Source organism: Pelecanus crispus, chromosome 19, assembly GCF_030463565.1.
Source record: "Pelecanus crispus isolate bPelCri1 chromosome 19, bPelCri1.pri, whole genome shotgun sequence".
NCBI lineage: Eukaryota > Metazoa > Chordata > Aves > Pelecaniformes > Pelecanidae > Pelecanus > Pelecanus crispus.
The window spans coordinates 3,085,523-3,109,549 of record NC_134661.1 but is presented as its reverse complement, the minus strand read 5'-3'; the positions used below and the strand labels follow the sequence as shown (position 1 = coordinate 3,109,549).

Sequence of the window (24,027 nt, the reverse complement as noted above, 5' to 3'; positions counted from 1 at the left end):
TAAGGGAGCGGAGGGTCCCGGGAGGCCCCGCCGCGCCTCTCCCCCGCCGTGGGCTCAGCCCGCCGCGCCGCCCGGGGACTCCTCTCCGTCGGACGGGCGATGCGCCGGAGGACGGGCGGCGGCGCCGAGCATCCGAGGACAGCCGCGTCTCCCGCGTGCCGGGATTGTTCTCGCCGCCGGTTACGCTGTACAGATCCCACCACGTGCCACCAGACTGTCACCCGCCACCATCACCCCGGGGATGCGGTCCGGCACGGATGGGGCTCCCCGCAGCCACCTCGTCCCCAACGCGGGGGACATGGAGCCGTCACCACCCAGAGCCGTCGCTGGGGATGTCCGTCTCGTCATCTTGCTAAGCCGCCTATGCCCAAGAAGACCCCAAGGTTGAAGCCTTCTGGCTCTGCCTTCAGCCCTCTTGGTCCTGAATGTCAGTTCTCGCCGCCAAAGCTCCTCCCTAAGCGCCCTTGACGTTGCCGGCCCCCCATCACCGGGCTTTGCCTTCGCTCCCGGGCCCTTCCCGCTCCCCAAGGCTGCGGCATGGCCCCACGGGACAGCCGGACCGTCACGCTCGCTGGCCCTTTCTGAGGGGTAAGCCAACACAACCGGTTATCCTTCAAGGGTCATGCACCTCCTGCTACTCTTTCTCCCAGCTAACATCGTAAATCTGGCCCCTCTCTGCCCCAAACCCGCTTCCCTGAGGGCACAAGGCTGCTCTCCCAGGAATAGGAGCCCTGGGGACTGCTGCCGGCCATCACTGGAGCTAGAGCCTTCCTGCTGCCCCAGCTCGATGCATCGGGCGGCCGAGCCATCGCCCCTCCTAATGGCAGGACCTGCCCCATAGCTCTTGCCCTGATGCGCTGCCAGCACTTGTTGGGGAGGTTCCTCCAGGCTTGTTTTTTCCAAGCGCTTTCCAACCTGCACATCTAAAGCACAGCGACACCGGCAGAGGCACTAAACCGCACAGCAAAACACCAGGTGAGAAGCCCCTTTTCCTACAGCTCTGACACTCCCGCCCGTCTGCAAGTGCCCGGAGGGGACAGGACCACGCGCTCCTGGCCTCAAGGTCTGCGTGTCGGCTGCTCCACGCCTCCCCGGTCCATCTGCTGGTGTAGCCTCCCCGTACCATTCGGCCAAGCATCTCTGCCTCCCCGAGGGATGGAAGAAACATGGGACCCACCCCGCCCTTGAGCTGCAACATCCGCACTCTTGCCTTTTTGTCCAATGCATTTGACCCTGAGGAGGCTCAGGCTCCGTTGATTTGCTCCGCCAGCACGGCAGGGACAAGGATGGCTCCTTCTTGCCTTCGACAACAAAATGGATGCGTCCAGACTCTACCCTCTGCTTCCTCCAGCCACCCTGGGAGCCTCTGCCCCCTCCCCTGCCACCCACGACAGCGTGGCCTCCCTGCGTACAGGCTCACGAGCCCTGTGCCGCAGTCCCCCTCGCCAGGTACGTGGTGGAACCCCGAGCCTTCCTACTGCTCCGTGGCCGCCCAGGAACACTTTGGGGGCCACGGTCCAGGGACAGACCGTCCCATCCTGCTCCTGAAAAGTCATGTGTGGCACCAGACCCTACACCTGCGACAGGGACACAACTCTACAGCGAGGCACTGAGCAAGCACACAAAGCATCCCCCTGACCCAACACCTCCCCGTGCCTTGCCTCTTCCTTCTCCCAACATAAGCAAGATGGCTTAAGAGCCACGGCTCTGCGCACACCATCTTTCCCACGCAAACTCTGCTGCTGCCAAAACCTCCTTGCCCCACCGTCCCGCTTTCTGTGGCTGTGAGGAAGCTGGGGCTGATGATCCTCAGCACACAAGATAGAAAAAAAATATCCCAACCTTCAGTGATGTGCCACTGCCCTGTCCTCTACACGGCTGGGACCCCTCCTTGTCCCCGCTCTCAATGGGCTGCCTGGGACCTGCACCGACTGGCACATGGCGCAAGGCTGTTGCAAAAAAAAAAAAAAAAAAAAAAAGCAACAGCTACAAAATCTTGATGGATGCTCCTGCCCCTACACCCTGGACATTCAATATGTACCATGGCTGATTGGCAAAAAACCACGTGGCCCGAAGCGGGGGTCGCTGGCCCGATGCGCTGGCTTACCTGATGGGCTGGGATCTGGCATGGCACGGCACTGACCGGGCACGTCCGTGTCCTGTGGCTCCTGCGGTGCTGCTCCGCTTCTCCACTGGCATCCCGGAAAGGTGGCAGTGGCAGTGATCCGGGTCCTACCCCGTGGCCCCGGGTGCCTTTGCAGAGCTGGGATGTCACCGTCTTCAGCCGGCACGTCCTTCCCCGCGTGCCCGCGCCAAAAGTATCCTTGGGGCGCAGGAGCTGCCTCGCCCCGATGCCTTCCCTGGTCTACACCTCCCCATGATGGCCCCCCCCACTGCCTCCCCACGCCAGCCCCAAATTCCTCTCTCCTCGCGGCAGAAATGCTGAATTAGCCCCAGACACGCAGGGCTAGAGGCCGTGGCGTATCAGAGAGTGGAGACGACGACGAGATGCTGCGACGCGCACCGAGGCCGGCAGAGCCGGGGCCACCCTCCCGTGCCCACCCCCACCCCAGTTCTTCTCCTCCCCAGGCCAAGGTTGGCTCTCCTGTCCTCCTCCGCCGGGACGGCGTTCGACTTTCTCGTGCCGTGTAACGTGCCATTGTGAGGAACGTGTTGGCTGTCCGAGACCGGCCCCACCGCGGCTCGGCCGGGCGGCGGACCCCGTCGCGACCACCGCTCTCCGCGTTCGGACGCTTTGGGGAGCGCGGCTCCTGGGTCTCTCCTGCCAGCGGCCGCGATGGCCAGTCTTGAGTTTCCGTCGATCATTGTATTCCAAGGGTGGCTATACTACCTGAGATTTGTGCATGTTACATTGTAGTTGTAACCTTTTCTAATTCGGCAAGAATAAGAGATGGTTGTGATTGTGCAGTGTATCAATAAAGTTTGACGAACTTTGTACCTTCGGGGCTTTGCTTCGCGGTCCCCCGGGGAGGGACGTGGCACCCGCCACGCTGAGCCGGGAGGGCTCCCAAGCACCCGGGACCTCCCGTCACTCCTGTAGCCTTGCCTGACGCTTAGGTGGAGCCTCTTTCGATCACCCCCTGCGATGGTGATGTTTCAAGCTTCCCCCAAAGAGGGGTCCGCTGCCGTTCGGGACATCCCTCACCCCGTCTCCCACCTCCCTCGGGAACCGGCCTTGTGGCTCCATCGATGGGTCCCGGGTCCCACCCGCCGCCATCCCCCGGCTCCCGATGAGCACGTACCTGTCGACGGAGCCCCTGCAAGGTAAGGACCGGCTTTGCTCTCATCGCTCACCTATGTTCGGCAGAAGCGGCGCGATTGGGGGCCTCCTCCTGGCGACTGAGCCGTTCCCAGCATCTTCTCCATCGTCTTGTAACAACGCCCGCGCCGACAACTAAACCTAACCCCCCGCGGCAAGAGACGCCTCTGCGGACGACACGCTTCTAAGGATGGTTTGCTCCTATCACGACTTGACGGCACGTGACACGGACAAAATATCTTCCTCAAAGGACAAGGACGGCAAAGACCATGAGGAGAAGGAGCTGCGACCCTTGGCATCTCCCCAGCATGGCTACCATCTCGCCCTAAAAACACAGGGCGGATGCGGCAGGCTGTGCCCCCTGCTCCCCTGGGGATGCCACGCCTTTCTACCCCATCAACCAAGAAAAAAACATTCAACAAGCTCCCCCAGCGTGGGAATGGTGGCCACCAAGCGTCGAGACCCACGTCTTGCCAACCAGAAAAAACCCGCAAAAAACCCCGCAACGGGAATTTGGAAAGGTGCGAGCCAGAGGACGGCTGTTGCCCGATTGCGTCTGAGTGCCTGGTCCCCTCATTGCTGCCTGCCGACGACAGAGCTTGCGTGACCAGCGAATGGATGAGAGTCCCTGTTTCCCTAGGGAAATTCCAAGGCTGACGTCCCTCGGCCGTATGTCCCAGGATGCAAATGCCGCTGGGGGCACCCGGGGTGACCGTGGGGGGACTACGGGCTGCAGGATGATGCCGGACACATCCGGGGGTTGTTTCCTTTGTGCAATCCCCTCATTGGGAGTGGGCTTCTCTTCGCCTTCCCTGAGATACAGATGAAAACCCTGGTCCCGAGAGTTTATCCCCGAACCCCGCAGCAAAATGCCCTCCCGCTGACGGCGGGCGCTTGTGCGCAGCAGGCTCCCGAGCAAACGGCTGCATCCCGGCACCGCCACAAACTACCACAGCTCCATACATCGGGAACATCTCTGCTGTCCCCCTCAGGTGACCCTGGCAGAAAGGTAAGTGCTTCCAAAAACCCAAAGCTTCCAAAAGCCTCCCTAGGACAGGGAGAGAGCCGCACCGCCTTCCCGACGCTGCCCCGAACACCGCTGGCCCTGTGGCTCTCTGACCCTGGCAGAAAGCCTCCGGACCTCGAGCGTGGGATGAGCAACATCCTAACCTCCACGCTCCCTTTTGCACCCATGCTAGGGTCCCAGCCAAGAAGCCTTCTCCGATGTTCCCTGCGGCAAGGTGAGTGGCATGGGCGACCATTGTAGGAAACCCTCTGTTCTGAGCCGCTTCCAAAAAATAAAACCCCATCAGGGAGCCAGGACCGGGGCAATATAACTACACGTGCCACAAAGGAACGCTCACCTCTAGCACGCAGCCCCCTACGTGTCCCACTGCCGGCGGGGCCTCACTAAAACCTGCACGGGAGAGAAATGCCTACGGACGCCCAAATGCCCCGGCTCACAGCACGTCCCGATGCCTTGCCTACATCACCCCCTTTTATATCATTGCTGGGTGTCAGGGGAGGCAACACAGCCCCTTCCTGCCATGAGCCCAGCCATGGGTGTGTGCTGGCTCCCTCCCCGAGTCAAGGAGGGGTTTTCTCCGTGGCCCTCGGCAACACCCAGCCTGTGTCTAAGGACAAGGACCGCAGCGGTTACATCCAGAGGGACAGAGAACATATTTCAGGCCATGACATCCATCCCACCAAGACACACCAAGACATATGTCAATAAATCAATACATAAATACATCCGTCGACCAGCCTCTCCCCTTTAACTTGCTTGTCATCCCTCAAACCCCACCACCGGACACCCCTTGCTATCTCACCTAGAGCACCAAAAAATTTGACATTAAAGGGAGGAGGGAGGGGAGAGAGCCCCCAGAACCTCCATACCCATCCTTGAGTGCTGGGTCGGATCCCTCCCCACATCCCCGAGCATCCGGACGCTGCTTCTCCTGCCAGGCTTGCTCTACCACGAACGACCACCCCTGCCTGGGAGTCCTAAGACTCCCCCACCGTATTTTCCCCTGGGAGAGGCAGATCTGCTGCCAAGGACAGAACCGGCTGCAACGCGCTGTCCTGTAAACCACGCTCTCCTATAAACCACGCTCTCCTTATAAACCACGCTCTGCTATAAACCACGCTCTCCTTATAAACCACGCTCTGCTATAAACCACGCTCTGCTATAAACCACGCTCTCCTATAAACCACGCTCTCCTTATAAACCACGCTCTTATAAACCACGCTCTCCTATAAACCACGCTCTCCTTATAAACCACGCTCTCCTATAAACCACGCTCTCCTTATAAACCACGCTCTGCTATAAACCACGCTCTCCTTATAAACCACGCTCTGCTATAAACCACGCTCTCCTATAAACCACGCTCTCCTTATAAACCACGCTCTTATAAACCACGCTCTCCTATAAACCACGCTCTCCTTATAAACCACGCTCTCCTATAAACCACGCTCTGCTATAAACCACGCTCTGCTATAAACCACGCTCTCCTATAAACCACGCTCTCCTATAAACCTGTGGGGCTGCGCTGGCCGGCCACCTCCTCCTGTGCCATCCTGACCCTGCAGAAAGCTGCCTGCGCCCAGCCGTCCTGTCCCCACGTCCTCGCTACCCTGTCCCTATTTTGGGATGTGCCACGAAGCCTTAGTGGCACGGCTCTCCCCTTCCCCGGCACCGCTCGCTCTCAGCTGCCACGTCACGCCGCAAAGCAACTCCTTGCCTTTGTTTTGCTGTCTCTCCATGCCCGTTTCTTGAGCTGCACAAACCTCATCATAGGGTCAAGAAAATAAAACCAAAAACCATTCTGCCATCGCTACCGACCAGCTTCTGATCCTACAAAAAACCATCCGGGCACCTTAGGGAGGCAGGCGGCCTGGGGGCTACGGTCGAGGCTGAGGACCAAACGCAAAGAACCTTCTGCAAATCGGCAAAAAAACCCCAAAACACCATCCCAGGGAAGCGCCGACACACCCTGGCCTGTGCGGGCAGTGAGGTTGCACCTACACCCCAACATGCGGCGCCATCCCGCCGTGCTTCGCCCGCACGTGGCTTTGCACGGGGGCACCCGACTTCCTACACCCACCTCGCATCGCCGTGTTGCTCCTTCCCGCGGGATTCGCTTCGGCCGCTCCGCGAGAAGCCCTGCGGCGCTGCGCCATGGGGGCGGAGGGCTACACGGAAACCTTTTGGGGGGCCGCGAGGGGCCCTGCGTGGGGGGGAATAGGGCAGAGCTGCGCCCCACACCCTCCCCATCTACTCACCAGAGCCTTACCTCGCGGCAGCATCCCCGGTGAGGTCCAGGTGCCGGCTCTCCGACGCTCTCCCAGCCCGTCGCAGCCATTTGGTGCTCCCACCCGGCACCCCTCCCCGCCGGCGTCCCTCCCCGCGTCCCTCCCCGTCCCCGGCAGCGCAGGGGGAGAACGCGGGGCGGCCCCCGCCGCAATGAGCACCACAACCAGACGGAGCGGCCACATGGAACAATCGTTTTAATGGATAGGCAGAGAGAGCCCCCTCGCCGCCCGCCCACCCGCCCGCGCCCGGGCCCCCCGTGAGCCCCCCGCCGTCGGCCACGGGGAAGGAAAGGAAACTGAAGGAGGAAAACCGGCTGTGGGGGACAACCCCCCCGCCGAAACGTACCGCGAGGCGACTGGTCCCGCGTTTCGGCCGATGGCTCGGCCGCGGGGGGCGGCCGGGTGCCGATCGCTTTGCCTTTTTTTTTTTTTTTTTTATATATATATATATACACACACACACACGCACGCGCACACACACACACATATACATATATATATATATATATAAAAAAATATAAAACTGAGCTATATAGATCTCCCTCTGTCCCTCGGTTCGCTTTATTCTGCCGCGAAGGGGCCGGGGCCACACGGCGAAAGGCGACGGAGAAGGGCCCCGGTCCCCCATGGCCCCCTGTCCCCGGCGAGCCGGGGGCGGAAAGGCAAGGGGCTTCGGGGATGCGTGGACCGAGACGCTCGTCTCGTTGAGGACCGATACACACCTAACTCCATATACAGCATGCAGTAATGGCAGCGGAAGGACCCTGCTGGGAACCGTGGCTAGAACGCTAACAAAAAAAAAAAAAAATTATATATATATATGTATATTTATATATACTGTATATATATATATCCCATAAAAAGATTCAGCGTCTCCCTCCGCCTCGACGCGCGGCGAGCGTCGCCCGTGCCCTCGGCAGGAACTGTTCAGAAGACCGCTTTTTGGGCCGGTTTTGGGGGGGGGTTTGGCGCGGGACTCCTCCTCCTCCTCCTCCGTGCCAACTCGCCGGGCTCGCCAACCTCCTCGGCCGGTCGCCTCCTCGGGTGCGCAGCGCTTGGCGAACTAACTTCTTCTCTCCGCTTGCTCCCCCTCTCCTTTCTGGATTTATTTCTTTTTCCTTTTTTTTTTTTTTTCTTTCTTTCCTCTTTTTTCCCCCCTCTTTTTTGCATTTCTGTTTTTTAGGAACTAAAGAGTTCTAGACTCGTATCAGAAAATATAATTAATAAAATTAACCATGACTCAGAATCTCTTATCATTCACGATGTCCGCGGGTGGTACGATGAACGCGTGGCTCGACGCCGGTCTCCTTCCTCCCTTACTGTTCGTGGCGGCTCGGTAACTGTTGAAGATCTATATATCTATACATATATATATATATGTATACGTGGATATATATATATATATTCTTGAACACAAATGGCGGCACGGCCCATGAGAAGATGGGGAAATCTCGGCAAAGAAGAAAACCGGCGCATCCAGATGGAGGGGTCCCCGCAGGAGGGAGCGGGCGGGCGAGGGGGGCGGTGAAGGGGAGCGGGGTGGGGGGAGCGCCGCGCCCCGACGGCCCTGCCTGTCCTCCGCGCCGGCAGAGAACGGTGAAACTGGGGCAGGAAAAAGGGGTGGGAGACCAAAAAAAATCGGGGGAAAAGAAAAAGACTCAGTCGCGTTGCATCTTCAGCAGGAAGCCTTGGATTTTTTTTTTTTCCCTCTCTCCTTTCCAAATTCCCCTTGCGTTTTTTTTGTGTGTTTTTCCTCTCTCCCCCTCCCCCAGGTGGCCTGGCTGGATACTCTCTCAATTCTTATGATTATTTTCGGAAACGGTGAACACTTCTTCTTCTTCTTCTTCCTCTCCTTTCTGCTCGCGCTCGCTGGCCGTGGTCGTCGCCGCCGCTGCTCCGCGGGCCGGCTCTCGGGTCAAAACTGGCGGGCGAGCTGGGCGAGTGGGAGGGCCAGCAGCCACGCGCAGACGCCTCGCCGCCACGCGCCGTTGTTCCCGTCGTGCACCGCGCCGGGGCCTGCGGGAAGGGAGAGAAATGCCTGCGCGGTTAGCCACCGAGCCGATGAAACCCATAAAACCAAAAAACCCGCGCCCATTTGGGCCCCCAGTGCTAGTGGCGTTGCCCTGCGTGAGAGCAACCTGGGCGCCCCGTGCCGTCCTTGAAAAACGCGGCTGCAGCCATCCCCATCCCCATCCCCATCCCCATCCCCATCCCAATCCCCATCCCTGTCCCCACCCCGGTCTTCGGGACACAGCCCGCCGTGGTCCCGCTTCAGCCCTGAATCCCCACCCCAAGACCATCCCCGGCTCATCGCCGCCAACCAACCTCCCCCAATGCCCTTTGCCCCTCCTCCCGAATTTGTCCAAGTTCCCAGCCACATGATCGCTCTTGCCCAACGCTGCCCACACTCTGCCAGCCCCGGCGAGCCGGGTGCAGGGGCGACTTCCCCGTTGTTCCCCGCTTGTCTCCCTTGGTGGGGCACAATCACCACTTGCCCAGCCAGCAGCACCGCGCTCAGGACGTGGTGTTTTGCACCTCCCCAGAGCCTGTTTGGGGCTCGCCATTGACAACGCGTTCTGCCCATGGGCCCGGACCATCTCAAGAAGAACGAGATGGGATGAGGAGGGGGGTCCAATAAGAGCCAAGCCCATCCACACCTTTGGGGATGACGGTGGGTGAGGAGCTCATAGCTCACCATGTGAAAGGATGCAGAGGGTGCCTGAGCTGGTGGCTTTCACCAAAACACCCCAAATAGTTGGTCTGGGGGAACGCTAGGCTGGGAAAAGACCTCAGGAAGGCATCCAGGCTGGGACCCGGCTGGAGCAGGGCTGCTCACAAGGTCTGATTGACCCACACTTCTTAAATCCCAGGACACGTCCCCTTAGAATCATAAAACCATAGAATCATTGAATCATTTAGGTTGGAAAAGACCTTGAAGATCATCCAGTCCAACCAGTAACCTCACACTACCAAGTCCACCACTAAACCAGTTAAGGAGAGAGTCATAATTTCATGTTTCCTGGCTTGGTGGCTGCATTATTTTTTAATGAAAGTAAAAATTAGGAATTGTTAAGATTGGAAAGGATCTCTAAGATCATCAGTCCAACCATCAACCCAACCCCCCCCATGCCCACTAAACCATGTCCCAGAGTGCCACGTCTGCCCGTTTTCTGAACGCTTCCAGGGATGGTGACTCCACCACCTCTCTGCGCAGCCTGTTCCAATGCTTGACTACTCTTTCCATGAAGAAAAAACAAAGCCCGACCGGGGCACTGAGAACCATCAGCCATTTGGTCTCCCACCAGTAGCACTCTTCCAACACACTCACAGACACCTCACAACGCTTCCCACTTAGCCCCAGATCCTGGCACGGCCGGGAAGCCGTGCACAAGGGCAGATCTGGAGATGCGACTGTCTCTGCACTACATCCGTGTAGCCCTCCCGACATCTACAAGTCATCCCGAGGGATGACCACTCAATACACCACAAATGAAGCCGCCTGGCTATGGAGCCCCAAAATCAAGATGACACCAAGCCAGCTGGCCGGCCGATAAGATTGCATGGCAGAGTGCCGACCGCCCTGACCACAAATAATGCCGGGAAGAGGACCGGACGCCTCTCCACCCCTACCACATCCCGGAAAAAAAGGTATTAGAAGCATCCCAGAGGAGGAAAGACCGCCAGAAGACCCATTTACACAGCAACACGGGGAAAGCAGACCACGGAGACATCCCTGCTTTCGCCCCGGCGACAGGGAGGAGAGCGCAGCGGCGATGGGGAGGGAGCGCGGGAGCCGGGGACCGCGGCAGGGGGACAAGGCATGCAGAGGGCTCGGACCACCACCAGACGGGCACAGTAGGCTGGCGGGGAGGAGGCAGGACAGGAGGGCAGCTGGACAACAGCGAGAAAGCCCTAATTCATCGCTATACCCGTGGGAGCGGTGGGGCAGGAAGTTGAGGCAGTGGGTGCCGTGGCTCCCACCGGGACAAATTGGGGCAGGAGCTGGAGGGGCCCATGGGGAAACGGAGCGGAGGGAGCGCTGGCATTGCAGGGGCCCCGAATTACTGACCTTTCCAGGGTGTCAGAGCGGTAGTTGTCTCTTCTAAAAATTAAAGAACAAGCGAAAGTTAAGGCAAAAGGGCAATGGGAAGTGCAGGCTCGAGACGCTTCGCTCAGCCTGCCCTCCACCTGGGGCCGGGGAAAACAAGGAGACGGGGTAGCAAGTGGGATGCTGCTGCCCGAATCGCGCCCTGCTCCTCTGGGGCCACGGTCCCCCTGTTCGGGAAGAATACTACACGAGCTGAGACGAGCCGCCTGCGGGACCCCAGACCTGGGCAGGGGGTGGCCTGGCAAAGTCCGCAGTTGCACCCCGAGCAAAAAGCAAAGTGCCGGGGCTGCCATTTGGGGGATTTTGGGGGTTTGGCTCTCCCCCGTGCTCTTCTTATTGCCCTCCAGCGCAGGTTCAGGGCCCATCCCTCTCGCAACATCCCAAACGGGTTTATTGCCCGACACCAGCCTCTGGGAAGCGACGCAGACTGCGTGACGGGGGGAGAAGTGGAGGGCTTTTTTTTTTTTTCCCCCAACTCCACAAAATTATGTGGCTTCACCGAGCGCTCCATCACATCACAGACAGCACCAAATGAGCTGCTGAATGAGGTGGCAGGCCTATAATAACCAGTGCTACATGTTAAATAAAGCACTAGTTGACCTCCCTGAAAAATTAGATTAAAAAAAGGATTAAAAGATGTACACTACATTAGCCTCTGTCGCACAGCCCCAGAAAGGCTCATGTCGCAGTACCCGCAGGGATTAAACCTCCATTTGGGCGTGGGGGGGGGGGGGGGGGGGGGGGGGGCAAACCCCAGAACACTCTCTTGGCCTCAGGAAAAGGGGATACACACAAAATCGGTCCCCCAAAACTGCACGGGTGAGACCTTTCTCACGCCGCAGGTAGCGCATGCCACTTCCTTCTCATCTGTCATTACAATAAATAAAGACACATTAATTGCTGGACCGAAGGATCCGGTTGCTTAGGGACGGGTGAGCTTGGCCCAATGACGCTCGATAGCTGTGTGCGGGGCCACCCGCGTTGCTGCTAATTACCGGGGGGTGTTCCCAGGGGTGCCGGGGAGCCCTGCACCAGGAGACGGGCGACCCTTGCACTTCACGGTCCCCTCGGGTCCGCCATGGGGTAGGGGAGCCGTTGTCCCCCGAGGGGATTCAATTAATAAAGACTGAAAGGATCGTTCAATCAATGTGGCTTTATGGCAATTACGGCCGGTCAAAGGACTCCGATTTCATTCCCTGATGGGAGGCACAGTCAGATCAACAAAGCTAAGGGGGATCATGAAATAGGCTTAGACTTTGGCAGGACGCAGTGAAGCAGGACGCTGCCATGATGGCACGAGTCATACAAAACATCGCTCATGGGTTAGAAACTAAATACCTGACAGCTCTCAAAGCCGTCAGCGGGGAGAAGTTGTCTTTAACCTGGGGGGGGGGTTTCATCCAGGCTGCATCTGCAGATGCCAGACCGAGGCGCCATGCTACTTAAGATTTTAACCCCGTAGACCCGTAGGGAGCCTACAACGTCAAGGCTAAGGATGTACACACAGCCAGGCTACGCCGGGAGCTTGGCACAGCCACCCTAAGGATGGACCTGGGCTGGGGTGGCTCTGCGATGCCAGAGGTGTCCATCTTCCTGAAAAATGGGGTTACTGGGGACACCGATTACCAGGAAGCCCGTGGGGAAGAGAGCTGAGGTAGTTCCTAGGCAACGCTAATGATGGCTTAACGGGCAGGTAAAGACGCTAATGTTCATCACTTACAGCACGGACTTTTTTTGGGAACCAATGGTTGTTAGGCTCATTACCATCCAGGGTTAGTTCTACACTGGGGCTGCGGGCACAGAGCTGAGCATCCGAGATGGGATGAGCTCTTCTGCTGCTTCCCGGGAAAGCCTGGTATCCTCTGCTCTCTGCAAAGAAACCGCTTCCCTGGCCTGGGGTTCTCCTGAACCACATCCAGCCCCTCCCCGAGGATGGCGAGAAGCGGACATCGCTTCCCAGGGTCTCAACACACCTTGCTGACCGTGCTGCGATGACACGCTCAACAACCCGATGCACACTTTGGGATTGCCTGCTATCCCGGTGTGCTCTGCACCGCTAAGTGCCCAGCCTCCCCTCCTAGCCCTGAGCCGCCCCACCGAGGGACCTGGGGATGAGGAAAGCTCGTTTCCCCCTCCTTCCCCTCCAGACATACAACAAGAGGTGAGGAAAACACAAGGCAGAACAGCCAGGGACACAATGCTTTGCGGCACAGAGCTTTGCAAGTCACCCGTTGCTTGAGCTTGTGCGCTCAGGGAGAAAACGATGGAAGAGAAAAATTACACGATAATGCATTATTTACGACTTTGCAAAGACACTGGCATGCGAGATGCCTGGGATGATGGCAGCTGGTTGCCAATACATTGTTCCCCTTCCAGGGAGAACAAAGCTATCCATGAGGAAAAAAGGGTGCGCCGCTTTGGGTGAGGGAGTGACAGAACACACCGCATGGCCATTGCAAAAGAGTGACAATGACCACAGAAGTGCCTACCGAGCCCCTGCCAAGCTGGCCACCACACCCACTCACGCTGAACCAGAAAAGCTTCCCACGCACGTACAGGACGACAGAAGGAAGACACGAGATGGGCATTGCCTTCTGCAAAGATACGCAGGAGGACAGTGGCAAAGAGACCGCCTTTCCAGGGACACCCTTCCTCCCACCCCGCAACGCTTCTTTCCTCTTACTGGGTTTCCCTTCCACTTCTTGCAACCATCGCACACCTACAAAGCCAGCCGAGCCCCCATGTTTGCACCCACCTGGACCCTGCTGCGCTCCAGCCCCGTCTCTCCGACAGAAGAGGGGGTCTCCTGCACGGTCTCTGTGGGTTTAATTAAATGCTTTGTACACACTAGGAAAGGGTTTGCAGCACCAGGATGGCTCGAGGCTGTGGGAAACCAGCGCTTTCCATCAAACGCTCTTAGCAGTGATTAATGCCAGCCCGCGCACCGCTCCACGGTTCGCTTACCACGGGCCGGGATTAATGTCACCCACGGTCAGCGCTTGCCATGGGGTGGGACTGCCAGGGGGAGGGTGGGTGGCAAGGAGGAGGACAACGTCGGGGTGACGTCGGGAGAGAACAGAGGTCCCCACGCCCTGCTCCTCCCATATGGTTCAGCAGCGAGAACCTCCCGCCCCACATCCCTGGCAGGGAAATATCCCCACGGCAGTGGCCGGGGATGAGGTCTGCCATCCATCTCCTGCTCTCGCTGGCCATGAGAGGGATCTGGGGAGCACGGCCCTCTGCTCTGGCTCTGCCACCACCTGAATGGGCTTGACAAATGTGTTGAGCAATTACAGCCGTGAGCGGTGGCAGATGGGTGCATCCGTCTCATCACAGCTCCAGCACGCAAAGAAAACAGCCCCCGGGTGAGGGTACAAAGCTGCTCTTGCTCCCTGCCCTCTGCACCTTCCCACCTCTCTCTGGCACCATCAGTAAGAATATATCTGCTTGGCAGGAGCGGAAAATGTGACCTGGAAGGTGGCAGAGCCACGGGGGCTGTTTATTCCCGGGCAGGCACAAGGTGCACTGCATGGCAGCCTGCGGCGTGGTCCCGCAGGTTTGCCATGATGACCCCGAGTGCCACCTCTCCTCCCACCGATCAACACAGGAGGATGCCTTGACGCAGAGACTCTCCTAGGTATTCATCACAGCGAGAAGATGGAAACCTGCAGCCGAGTCCTAACTTTGCATCGACGGTGGACCCTGAACGCGGTGCCAAACACCTCAGAGCAGCGGCAGACCTGGGACCCGAGTCAGGAGTTAGGTTTGGAGGCTTTCACACTTTCCCCGGGCTCACTGCAAACTCTGGCACACATGCCGGGGCAGAAAGGATCAGCAGCAAACGCACCTCTCCCCCAAAAGACGAGAGAGACCCTTCCCATGTCCCACACATCAGCGGTCTCACTGTTACGCCGTGCCCCCTCGGCGCTACTCACCGTAGAGGATCATGCTGGCGTTGGTGTTTCCTAGCTGGTTGGAGGCTACGCAGGTGTAGTTGCCGTAGTCCTGCTCGGAGACGTTGAAGAAAGTCAGTCTGGAGAAGAAGGCTTTGTTCTCCACTTTCAGTCCTTTCTGTCCTTCAGCCAGCCTGGGAGAACGGCAGAAGGGGAGAGCATCATGGGGATGGTGTCAGGAGGAGAAGTACCCGCTCTTTTCCATGACCTGCTATCTCCTGGTCCTGCCTGAGAGCGGGGACATCAAGCTTGGGGGCAAGATTAGGCATGAAGAGGGAGAAGGGGAGGTATTGGGAGAGATATGGGAGATGGACGCTGCTCTGCTGGGTCTCGTCCCTTGCCTGCCAGCCCACACCGTCCCCATGATGTCTACAGGCATCCTCACATATGCGGAGTCACTGCTGAAGGGGCTGTGGGGCTGGCCAAAGGCCGTGCAGAGGGAGGGATGCTCACATCCCCAAGGAGGGTACCTGGGAAAGGCTCCTTCCCACGCAGCAGAAGAGCCCAGCTTCCCTCTTGCATCGGCCTCGAGGGCTCCTCGGTCCTCCCGGCTCTGCCGGATACCTCCTCGCACCTTCCCCTTCCCTGACCCCCGCCAGCTCCCCGCATGGCCCTGACGGGGCTGGCAGCACGTTGGGACAGCAGACGCTGCTGCAAACCCCTTTGGTGGGACCCAGATGCCGGCGCCGCCACAAACTGTGAAGCCCTAACCAAGTGCTTTGACTTCCCTGAACTCGCGTCCCCCTCCTGCTTCGCTCCCGTGGCTCTTTTATTTGCTAATTCTTCCCGGGAGGTGCCGGATCTCCATTATCACCTCTGCCAGGCTCTGACTGCCGATCCGGGCGGGCTGAGCCCGCTCCTGCCGCCGCTCCGCGGGCCCTCGTGATCTGACCTAGTTCTGAGCGAAGCCTTTCATCCGCCGCGCAAACATCCGCCGCTTTGTACGCTCTGCCTGCTCCTTTCCTCCCAAAACAGCCGAGGCAGGCGGCCTCAGCCTCCCCGGTAGCTACGGTAGCATCTTTTTCGGCTAAAACATGCTTCCTTATTAGTGACCTGTGTGGCTCGTCCTGTGTTTGGATGCACCACGGCCCCTCTGGGCTTCCCAGGGAGAAGCGATGCAAAAATGGGTTAAAAAAGCTTTGCCTGGGGTCAGAGTGAGAAATTTACGCCAGAGCGGGGCTCTACCCCTGCCTGCGCTGCTCCCCTCCTCGCTCCCCGGCCATGGCCCCGTGCCGCTGCTTTGGTGGGACAACGGGAGCTGCTGGTTGACCAAAAAGGGTGACTTTCACCCCAGTGCCGGGCAGGCCGTCTCTGCGGCGTAGCAAACCCCGTCTCTCGACCGACACCACATTTCTTCTGCTTTTCCAAGAGGCTGATGCTGCCTTCTGGCCAAAGCGTTTAAAAAGATGACAGGGATTTCATCCGCTCCTAAGTACTTGGATTTGCACTGCCAATATTGCTCTTGGCCATTATACTTCACCCAAGCGGGGATTTACCACGAGACCGTAAAACGGAGGCATGGGCAGCAGCGATCCTGCCCGCGCTGCCTACCTAGACAGAGGCCAAAACCCGTCTGACAGAGGCTCCCGCACAAATCCACCCCCCTCAAATGCTCCTTGTCTATTTTTCACCGCGCAGACAGCGCTGAGTTGAATATAAAGCCCTGGCCTGCTTTTAATGGATACCGAGCAGTGGCCCGGTTCGCAAACGCCGAAGCTGCCGGCACTGGGCACAGCTCGCACGGGGTCAGTGCCCGCCCTCCCGTTTTGCTCCCCGGGCTCTTACCGCTTGTCGTCTTTGTACCACTGGAAGTCGGCAGAGGGGACGGCGGAGGCTTCGCACAGCAGGATGCCCTTCTGTCCCACCGGCACCCCGCTGCTCTTGGCGTCCGAGATGTACGGCGGGTCTGCGGGGAAGACGGGAGCCTGGGTTCAGTGCCTGGCAGCCCTGGGCCGTCCGCCCCCTCCCCTTGCTCCTCAATCTCCCTTTTCTTTCCCCGTATTTAGGAAGGAGTTAAAATCATCTCTGAGCCCCTCCTGCCGCTCTGGCACTGCTGTCCAGGGGGTTTTGGGCAGGTGGGGATGCCCACGCCGCAGCCCAGTGCGGGCTTCTCTGAGGACTGGAGCCCCACGACTCTTGGGAACCTTGTGCGACCCTGTTGCCCACCCCCCTCTCCACCAGAGAGGCGTTTAGGAGGGTCTCCACCTCTGCCTCTGAGCACAAATGGTGCTGCTTTCTCTTCCTCACTCTCTTTCCCTCTCGCGTTTTTTCTAAACGAAAAAATTTCCTATTTACTGCTCACTTCTCTCCTCTCCCCGGAGGTTATCAGCACAGCATCTCACCATGGGCGGAAAACCCAGGTTGATGGAGACAGCTGAGGAGGAGGTGGTGGAAAAAAAATGGAAGTCAAAAAGAAGGGGGAAAAAAGGGCAAAACACCACCTGCTCAGAAAACTGCCGCTGCCTGTCTTGGCCCCAGGGCCCACAGGATGGGTTCTCCCCATTTCCCACCGCCAAAGTCCCATCCCCTTGTGGGGTGGCACGGTGACCCGCCCCGTCCCCGGTCCCCGACAGCCCCCAGGCGACTCACAGTTGACGGTGACTTTGACTCGCTGGACGACGGGCGCTGCCACGTCGTTGGAGGCACTGCACTCGTACTCGCCCGACTGCTCCCGCGTGATGCCCGTGATCTCCAGGTATTCGTCCTCGCTGATGAAGCCCACGGCTGCAGGGTCAGAGGGAGAAGGCTGTGAGTGATGGGAAGGCATGGCATGGTCTGTGACCGTGTCACGCTGCCCTAGGACGCACGCCCCGCAAATCCCGGCTCCCGGGAGCCTGTGCCCCACCACCCCAAGAAAACCCCTGCCATAAATGTGTCTGCAAGCGCTGGACCTCTGCGGTGGCCCCGGCCCCGCCAAGTGCATCACTTGCTGGAGACAACGTCCCCAACGTGCACAGGATGGGCAAAGCCAAACCTGCACCCTGCTAGAATAACCCGAAATCATCTCTTCTTGGCGTCTGTGCATCCCACCCCTTCCTCCTGGCTGGGAGGCACTGCCGGGCTCGCCCAGCTCTACACAGACACCCCTCTCTTAATTTTTCAGTTTCAATTCACAGCCAGCTTATCCCCATTACTTGTGCTGCCAGCATCTCCCTCCAGCTGAATTGCTTCGTCCCTGCGCCGCTCCAGGCTCATTTCTGCGGTACCCGTGGGGGGCCGCGCTCGCCCCCCTCTCTCCCGCCCGGGCTGCACCACAGCTCCTGGGTCCGCTCAAAGCCGGGCAGATGCGATCGGCAGCTTCTCCTTTAGTCTGGTGCCTTACAGCCTCCCCCCTCTCCTTCCAAGAGCCCGCTTCGCTTTGAAGCGCGCCTGGAAACCCACGGTGCTCGGCTGGCGAGGCGCAGGTGTTGGGCCGCGATAGTCTCCAGGTTGACGGAGACGGCGGCGGCACAACAAACGCAGGGTTAAATAAAGAAACCCGTCAATTAGGACGCGCCCGCTAAACATCCCGGAGAAACTCCGCTCGCCCCTGAATGAAGGGCACAAGCGGGTGTTCGACAGCCCCCGAACGGGGACAACTTCTCCCTTCCTTTCGTTTACATCTCTCCATCGGATCTCCCGCAGCCGAGACGCTTTAATTACTGTGCGAAGCATCTCCGAGACCAGTGTCACACTTAATATTCCTATAAATTTTAAACGGTAGTCCTTGGTACATATGTGTGGCAATTGGTGTCATATTTTAATTAGGCTTGCCCTACACCATCTGAAATTAATAATAGCTCGAATTACCAGTGTAATTTATAAATTAACATTGCTGCAGCATTAGGAAATAAATTAGCTCTGGACAGCTGTTTCTGGGAGCGAGTGCCAATGGCAGAGAGGCCGAGCGCAGGTCCCCAGTCCCCAGGGGACGTGGCGAGCTCGGCCGGCAGATCCCACGCTTCCCATCCGGCTACCAGGGTCTCTGCGCTAGCGTGACCCGACGGGCCACAGCTCGCCACGCGTGACCGGTCAACCATACGCATCTTGCTCCTAACAAATGCATGCAAAGTATCCACGCGGGAGGCTCCCGTCGGGGCACACGCTGTCTGCATCCCACTGGCTGATACATTTATAGCATCTCTTCCCGCGGTATATAAATAGCGAGCGCGGTCGCACGCCAAGGCAGACATCTTGAAAGCACCCGCACGCGGGGGTTCGCACGCGGGGTCCGGAGCCAGCGCCGACACGATTTCTGCAACGCCCTTGCACAGCTCGACACGGCGAGCTCCTGCGGCGAGCAGCCCGGGCGCCCGCTGGCATCCTGCTGCTGCGCTCCCAGGTGCTGCCGGTGTCAGCTCAAACTACTGCAAATACGCTCAGCCGTGACGAAATCACACCGTGGCTCTCCCCTGCACCAGACCGCGCGGCGGCAGCCCCGGGTCTTTGCACGTCCGCCGCTCCTTTGCACAGCCGCACGCTCGGCAGCCGAACCCAGGAGCCTGCGCGCACACAGGCGTGCGTCCCGCCATCCCAGGCTGGCCCAACTGGAAAGGCAGCCCCAGGCTGCCCTGCCAGCTTCGGAAAGGGTTGAAACGAATTTTCCCGTGCAACCCGCCGCGATGAACTGCTGGCGTCCACCCGCGCCCTCAGCCCCGCACCGAAATCCAAAATTCCCACCCGAGCGACTCACAGTCAAAACTGCTGAGCTCCTGAGTACTTAGCGCAACCGAAGGGCAAGATATGAAGGCGTTACCCCAAAAGGAACATCCTTTGGAGGCACACAAATTGCAGCGTTACATCCAGCGGGCCTGCAGTGCTATGTGCTGCAAAAAAAGGAGAGAGTGGGGGGAAAAAAAAAAAAAATTCCTTTTATGGCTGACCTAGAATCGGCTTCTCTGTAGCACAGCGCTGCCTGCTGATAAAATAACGACACAGCTGGTGTCCTTCAGATGCTCCGCGTGCAAATCTCACTCCGGTTTGTGCAAAGGCTCAGATAACACTCCGCTTCCTAACTAACCAAAGGCCCTTCCCTGAGCATGCCGGCGCCGGCTCGCACGCGGCAAGAATTAGCTCTCGCCGTAGCCGAGCTGTAGCGTGTGTCCCCAGTTTGATCCGGGAGCAAAGCACCTCGAGTGCGTTTCATTACCCAGCAAAAGACTTCATTAAAGTAACTGCGAGGGTCAGCTTTCCACCTGCAAATGCTCCGGAAATTGAGAGATGAAGGCTTCCTCTGTGCCGGCGTAGCACTGAAGTCTGAGATACGTGTGTGGTAATCGGCGACGGGGAGGCAGAGCGCAAAGAGTTCAGGGTTTCAGGGTCTGGCACGCTTTGCGTTGGCACCCGCTGGATTTCGGGTATTGCCCATCGGCCCTGAGGCGCAGAGCCCACCCCGGACCGAAATGGGATGCTTTTGCACCAGAGCTGACACCGGCTTTTGCCCTGAGCACGATGTGGCATCACTCATGCTCAGGTAACGATGATGAGAGCATCAGGAAGATCGTCCCTGCTCAAGGCTCTGGCCAGATCCCGTCTCGTTAGTGCCAGCTACTACACCTCAAGGAACAAGGTGACACGAGGCTCCCCGCCCCAAGGGCACCGCTTCACACCGGCGAAGTGGGCGACGCCAGGCGACCGGGACACCCGCCGTGTCCCCCCGTCCCCTCCTGCGCAAGGTGCTTTGCAGGAAAACCGGGTCCATAAAGCCGCTTTGCAGCCGCCTGCACCGCTGGATCGTGCCGGCACCCGTGTTGGCCGAGGGGTGAAGGCGCAGACTGAGAGTAATTGCCAAACCGCTCGGCTCCCTGGCCTCTGCATTTTCGCCTATTAATAATGGGAAGTCTTGTTGATAGTTGGACAAATCTCATTCATGAGTGACTGCCCGGAATGGAAAAACAAATAGATGGGACTGAGGGAGCAGGGCTGGGGTTAAGTAAACGCAATCTGTAAGTGCAGACCTTGCTTTATAGAAAGCAACAGGGTGCCCATGTCACCGTGGCCGCTGGGGTCCCCTCGGGGCTGGCGGGGCACGGGAGGGACATTTATCTGCTCACCGGGTTGCACGGGGACACAAATGCTGCTTTGGGTGAAGCTCGGCTCCCCGGGCTTAGGAGCGAGGCAAGCCCGAGCCCAGATTTTGGATGAGGCTTATCTCTCCAGTCAGCCTCACGTATATCAGGCCCTTTGGGATTGCTCCCACCGCTCGGCTGAGGCTGGAGCTAGATCAATGCAATGGGCACCCGACTGCCGCGGTCCCTGCCTCCGAAAGCACCCGGAGCTCGGGGATGCTCGGGGCCCAGGGCCCCGCGGCTCCGGGAGCTCTCCCAGGGGTACCAGCCCTGCTCCGCCTGAATTGATGATGGGAGCTTTTCGAGGCTGTCTCTGCTCGAGCACAATTAGGAGCTGAAATACTGCAGGAATTAATGGGAGAGCTCTCATCTCCTCAGGAGCTAGAAAACCAGCACAGCCAGCACCCACCATTATTATTATTAATACTAATAATATCGTACAGGCCAGAAATGGAACAGCCATGGACTAGGCAAAAGCGCAATCCTCGCTCATCAGCTGAGGATGATGAACTAACCCGGTGCGAGCTGGGGAGATGGAAAACCAGAGCTTGAATCCAGCTGCTCGGCAAGCGGGAGCCTGCGCACAGACCACCACGCGCTATTTAGGACTTGCTCTCCCAGGCTTGCAACTCTGCAGATCTCCATTAAAAAAAAAAAACCTCAGGGAAGGGGAAGCACAAAGGAGCAAGGGGGAAAACTCATCCCGGAGCTGCAAAATAGCTAAGACAGACTGGATGCATAACGAAAAGCCCACATCGTGAGCAGAGCCGGGGAGCTCAGCGGCGTTCGGGAGCCTTCAGCCAGAGACCACCGAGGGCCACGGCAGCGAGCAGCCCGAAATGCAGAGGTACAGATAACCCAACAAGGTCTCTCGCGTGGCGCAGATAAGCCACCGTGGGTACATTAGAGAGATTGCCATCAAGCAGGCAGCGGTCGGTGCCGCGCGCTGCAAGGCCCCCGGCGCAGGGGAGCTCGGTGGCGGCGGTGGGAGAGCTGCGGAGGCGAGATCCTGGTCTGGCACGGAGCACCGAGGCAGACGGCGAAGCTGCGCTTGGGGTCCCACACAGATGCGATGAGGTGCGGGCAGATGCCTCCTGCATCCATATTCCTCCCTCCTTGCCTTTCTCCTTCCCTTGCTTCTCCTCGTTTTCCCAGCCCGACTCATCTCCCTTCTGCCTCCTCCTACCCGTTTGCTTCCGTCGAGCCTCTGACAAGATAATAACTCACTGGAAAGCGAACACATGTTCCCAAATTAATTACGTGCCACTGTCCCCCGGCTCGCCATCGCAGCCATGTTCAGGTCTCTAAGACACATCTCTTACAGCTTTCCCAGGCTGAACGCTGCCCACGATGCCATTAAAAAAGCTTCGAGGAGCGAGGCACTGCTCTCTGCCGCCGTGCCCTGCCAGCGACCCGCGGTGCACCGAGGCAAGCGGCACGGCCGCCGTCATTGCTTCTGTGCACCGTGCCAGCTCCCGGCGACCACGACCCTAACGAAGGGTTGCCACGTGGCACACCACGCCGACCGCATGGCATGCAGCACCCGGCAACAACGGCGTATCTTCCGTGCTGCCATGTGCCCATGCCAAATCCCTGCACCTCGGATCGAGGCGAGCCAGCCCAGCCATCCAGGACCACGATATTTCCACCTCTAAACCTCAAAGGTGCGACCTCAGCAATCATTTGCTATCGCAACGGGTTTGATCTCTGGCTGCCCAAAATCCAAAGGCCAATCCCGAGGCACTACCCTGCCCGCTACGCCGTGCCGCTGCGTTTTCCAGGCACCGATCCTACTAGCCAGGATCGGCCAGGAAAGGAGAATATTTTATGGAGATAATTTTATTAAAATGTTTACAACAATGCAGATATTGACATCTCACTTCAATCAATAGCACAATTTATTGTCCTTCAAGGTGAACATTAAGCCAAGCTGCCCATTAGTCAATATTTACCTCCAAGGTCTATAAATCTTTATACGGGCTTCAGCGGATGTTGACAGCAGCTGATTCCGAATAAGTAAAAGTAAGAGCGTGAAACATTGCTCCTTTTGGAGGTGAAATAGTAACTAGTTAATTACAGTCCCTACAGCGATTCTGAACTATCAATTTATGGCTACTTCTGGCAATAAAAATTAACATCGCGCAGACTCCCGGCTCCAAGTAACGCACTAAAACCGAGAGCCATATATTTCAAATGTCGCTCTGATGCGGCAGTGACGGCCGTCCTATAACAGTTTATAGTAAATAAATAAAACGCACAAAGGTAATAAGAGCGAATTGTCGGTGCCTGAGACCCGCTTCACCTCTCCTCCGCTGTGGCAGCGGACGGAAAAGTGCAGGGCGGGTGATTTAGTAGCATCGCATGGGCAGCTCGGCTCCCCGTGTGCAGGGAAGGCGCTGGGGGAAGGAATCGCCCCAAAGCCGGGCTCTCAAACCCGGTGGGACAGCCCCGGTGCCAAGGGTAAAGAAGAGCCAAGGCTGCCTCCAGCACATGCCCTGGCCCAAGATGGGGGAAGCACCTGCTTCACCTCTTATTAATCAGTATTACCCGCTCCGGACTGCTTAATTAACACATACAGAACAAAGTTCAGGCAGTTCAAAAATTCCCTTTCCCTTTTTCTTTTCATCAGGCGAGTGATACCGGTTAGGGCACCTTCTCCTCTGCGCACCCCCTCTTTCCGACTCCCCGGTGCTGGCTTAACGCCGCCACGCTCCGGCGGAGAAAGATTGGGGGTAATTAACCTGCTGGAAATCATCCAGAGCAATCATTAAAAAAAAAAGATTTTTTTTTTTAAGATTACCCTATCGACCCGGGCAAGCGCCGCATGCTCCTCTCCTCCTCTCGCAAAAATTACATCCCCGTATCACAGGCTCCAGCCCATTCCCATCGGCGACCCCCCTTAGAGGAGCGATCCCTAGGAGATCGCTCGATATTTCCTGATAGAGACAAGCTCACGGCAGATGTGGGGTAAGAACCTCCGCTTCTTCAGTTTTCACGAGCCTTCAGAAGAAGGACCGTAACCCCAGAAACAGGCACGCAGCATATCAAAGACTGCATCGTGCCTACACGGGGCCGAGTCGCTCTCTTTTTGAAGTTTCCCAACGACAAGGCAAGAAACCTCTCCTCTCACGTGTTTTTCCATGTTAATTAGCATGTTTCCGTGGCCTGACGTGGTGCGAAGCCCCAAGGGACGGTGCTCTCGCTGCCTGGCTTTTGCGCGGCGCTCAGAGCTTTGCAGTAGCTCCCTCCGCTGCTGCAGCCTGGGCTCCCTCCTCATCCTCACGCCCCAGGGGTGGGGACTGTCACCAGCTGTGCCCAGCATCACCA

At 58.2% G+C, this 24,027-nt stretch overlaps 1 protein-coding gene across 3 annotated transcripts in view; it reads right to left on the bottom strand.

The window, feature by feature from the left end:
• Nucleotides 1-8,507: 8,507 nt before the first annotated feature.
• Nucleotides 8,508-24,027, bottom strand: part of LOC104037330 (protein CEPU-1) — a 365,392-nt gene continuing 349,872 nt past the window's right edge. For 2 of the 3 annotated variants that reach the window (XM_075723131.1, XM_075723130.1), the window contains 5 exons: nt 17,243-17,377; nt 16,439-16,559; nt 14,636-14,787; nt 10,662-10,694; nt 8,508-8,608 (listed from right to left, as the gene is read on the bottom strand). In XM_075723131.1, coding sequence (XP_075579246.1) covers nt 8,508-8,608; nt 10,662-10,694; nt 14,636-14,787; nt 16,439-16,559; nt 17,243-17,377 — 542 coding nt within the window. The remainder of the gene's footprint in view (nt 8,609-10,661; nt 10,695-14,635; nt 14,788-16,438; nt 16,560-17,242; nt 17,378-24,027) is intronic. The other variant, XM_075723132.1, reaches the window with a different exon arrangement.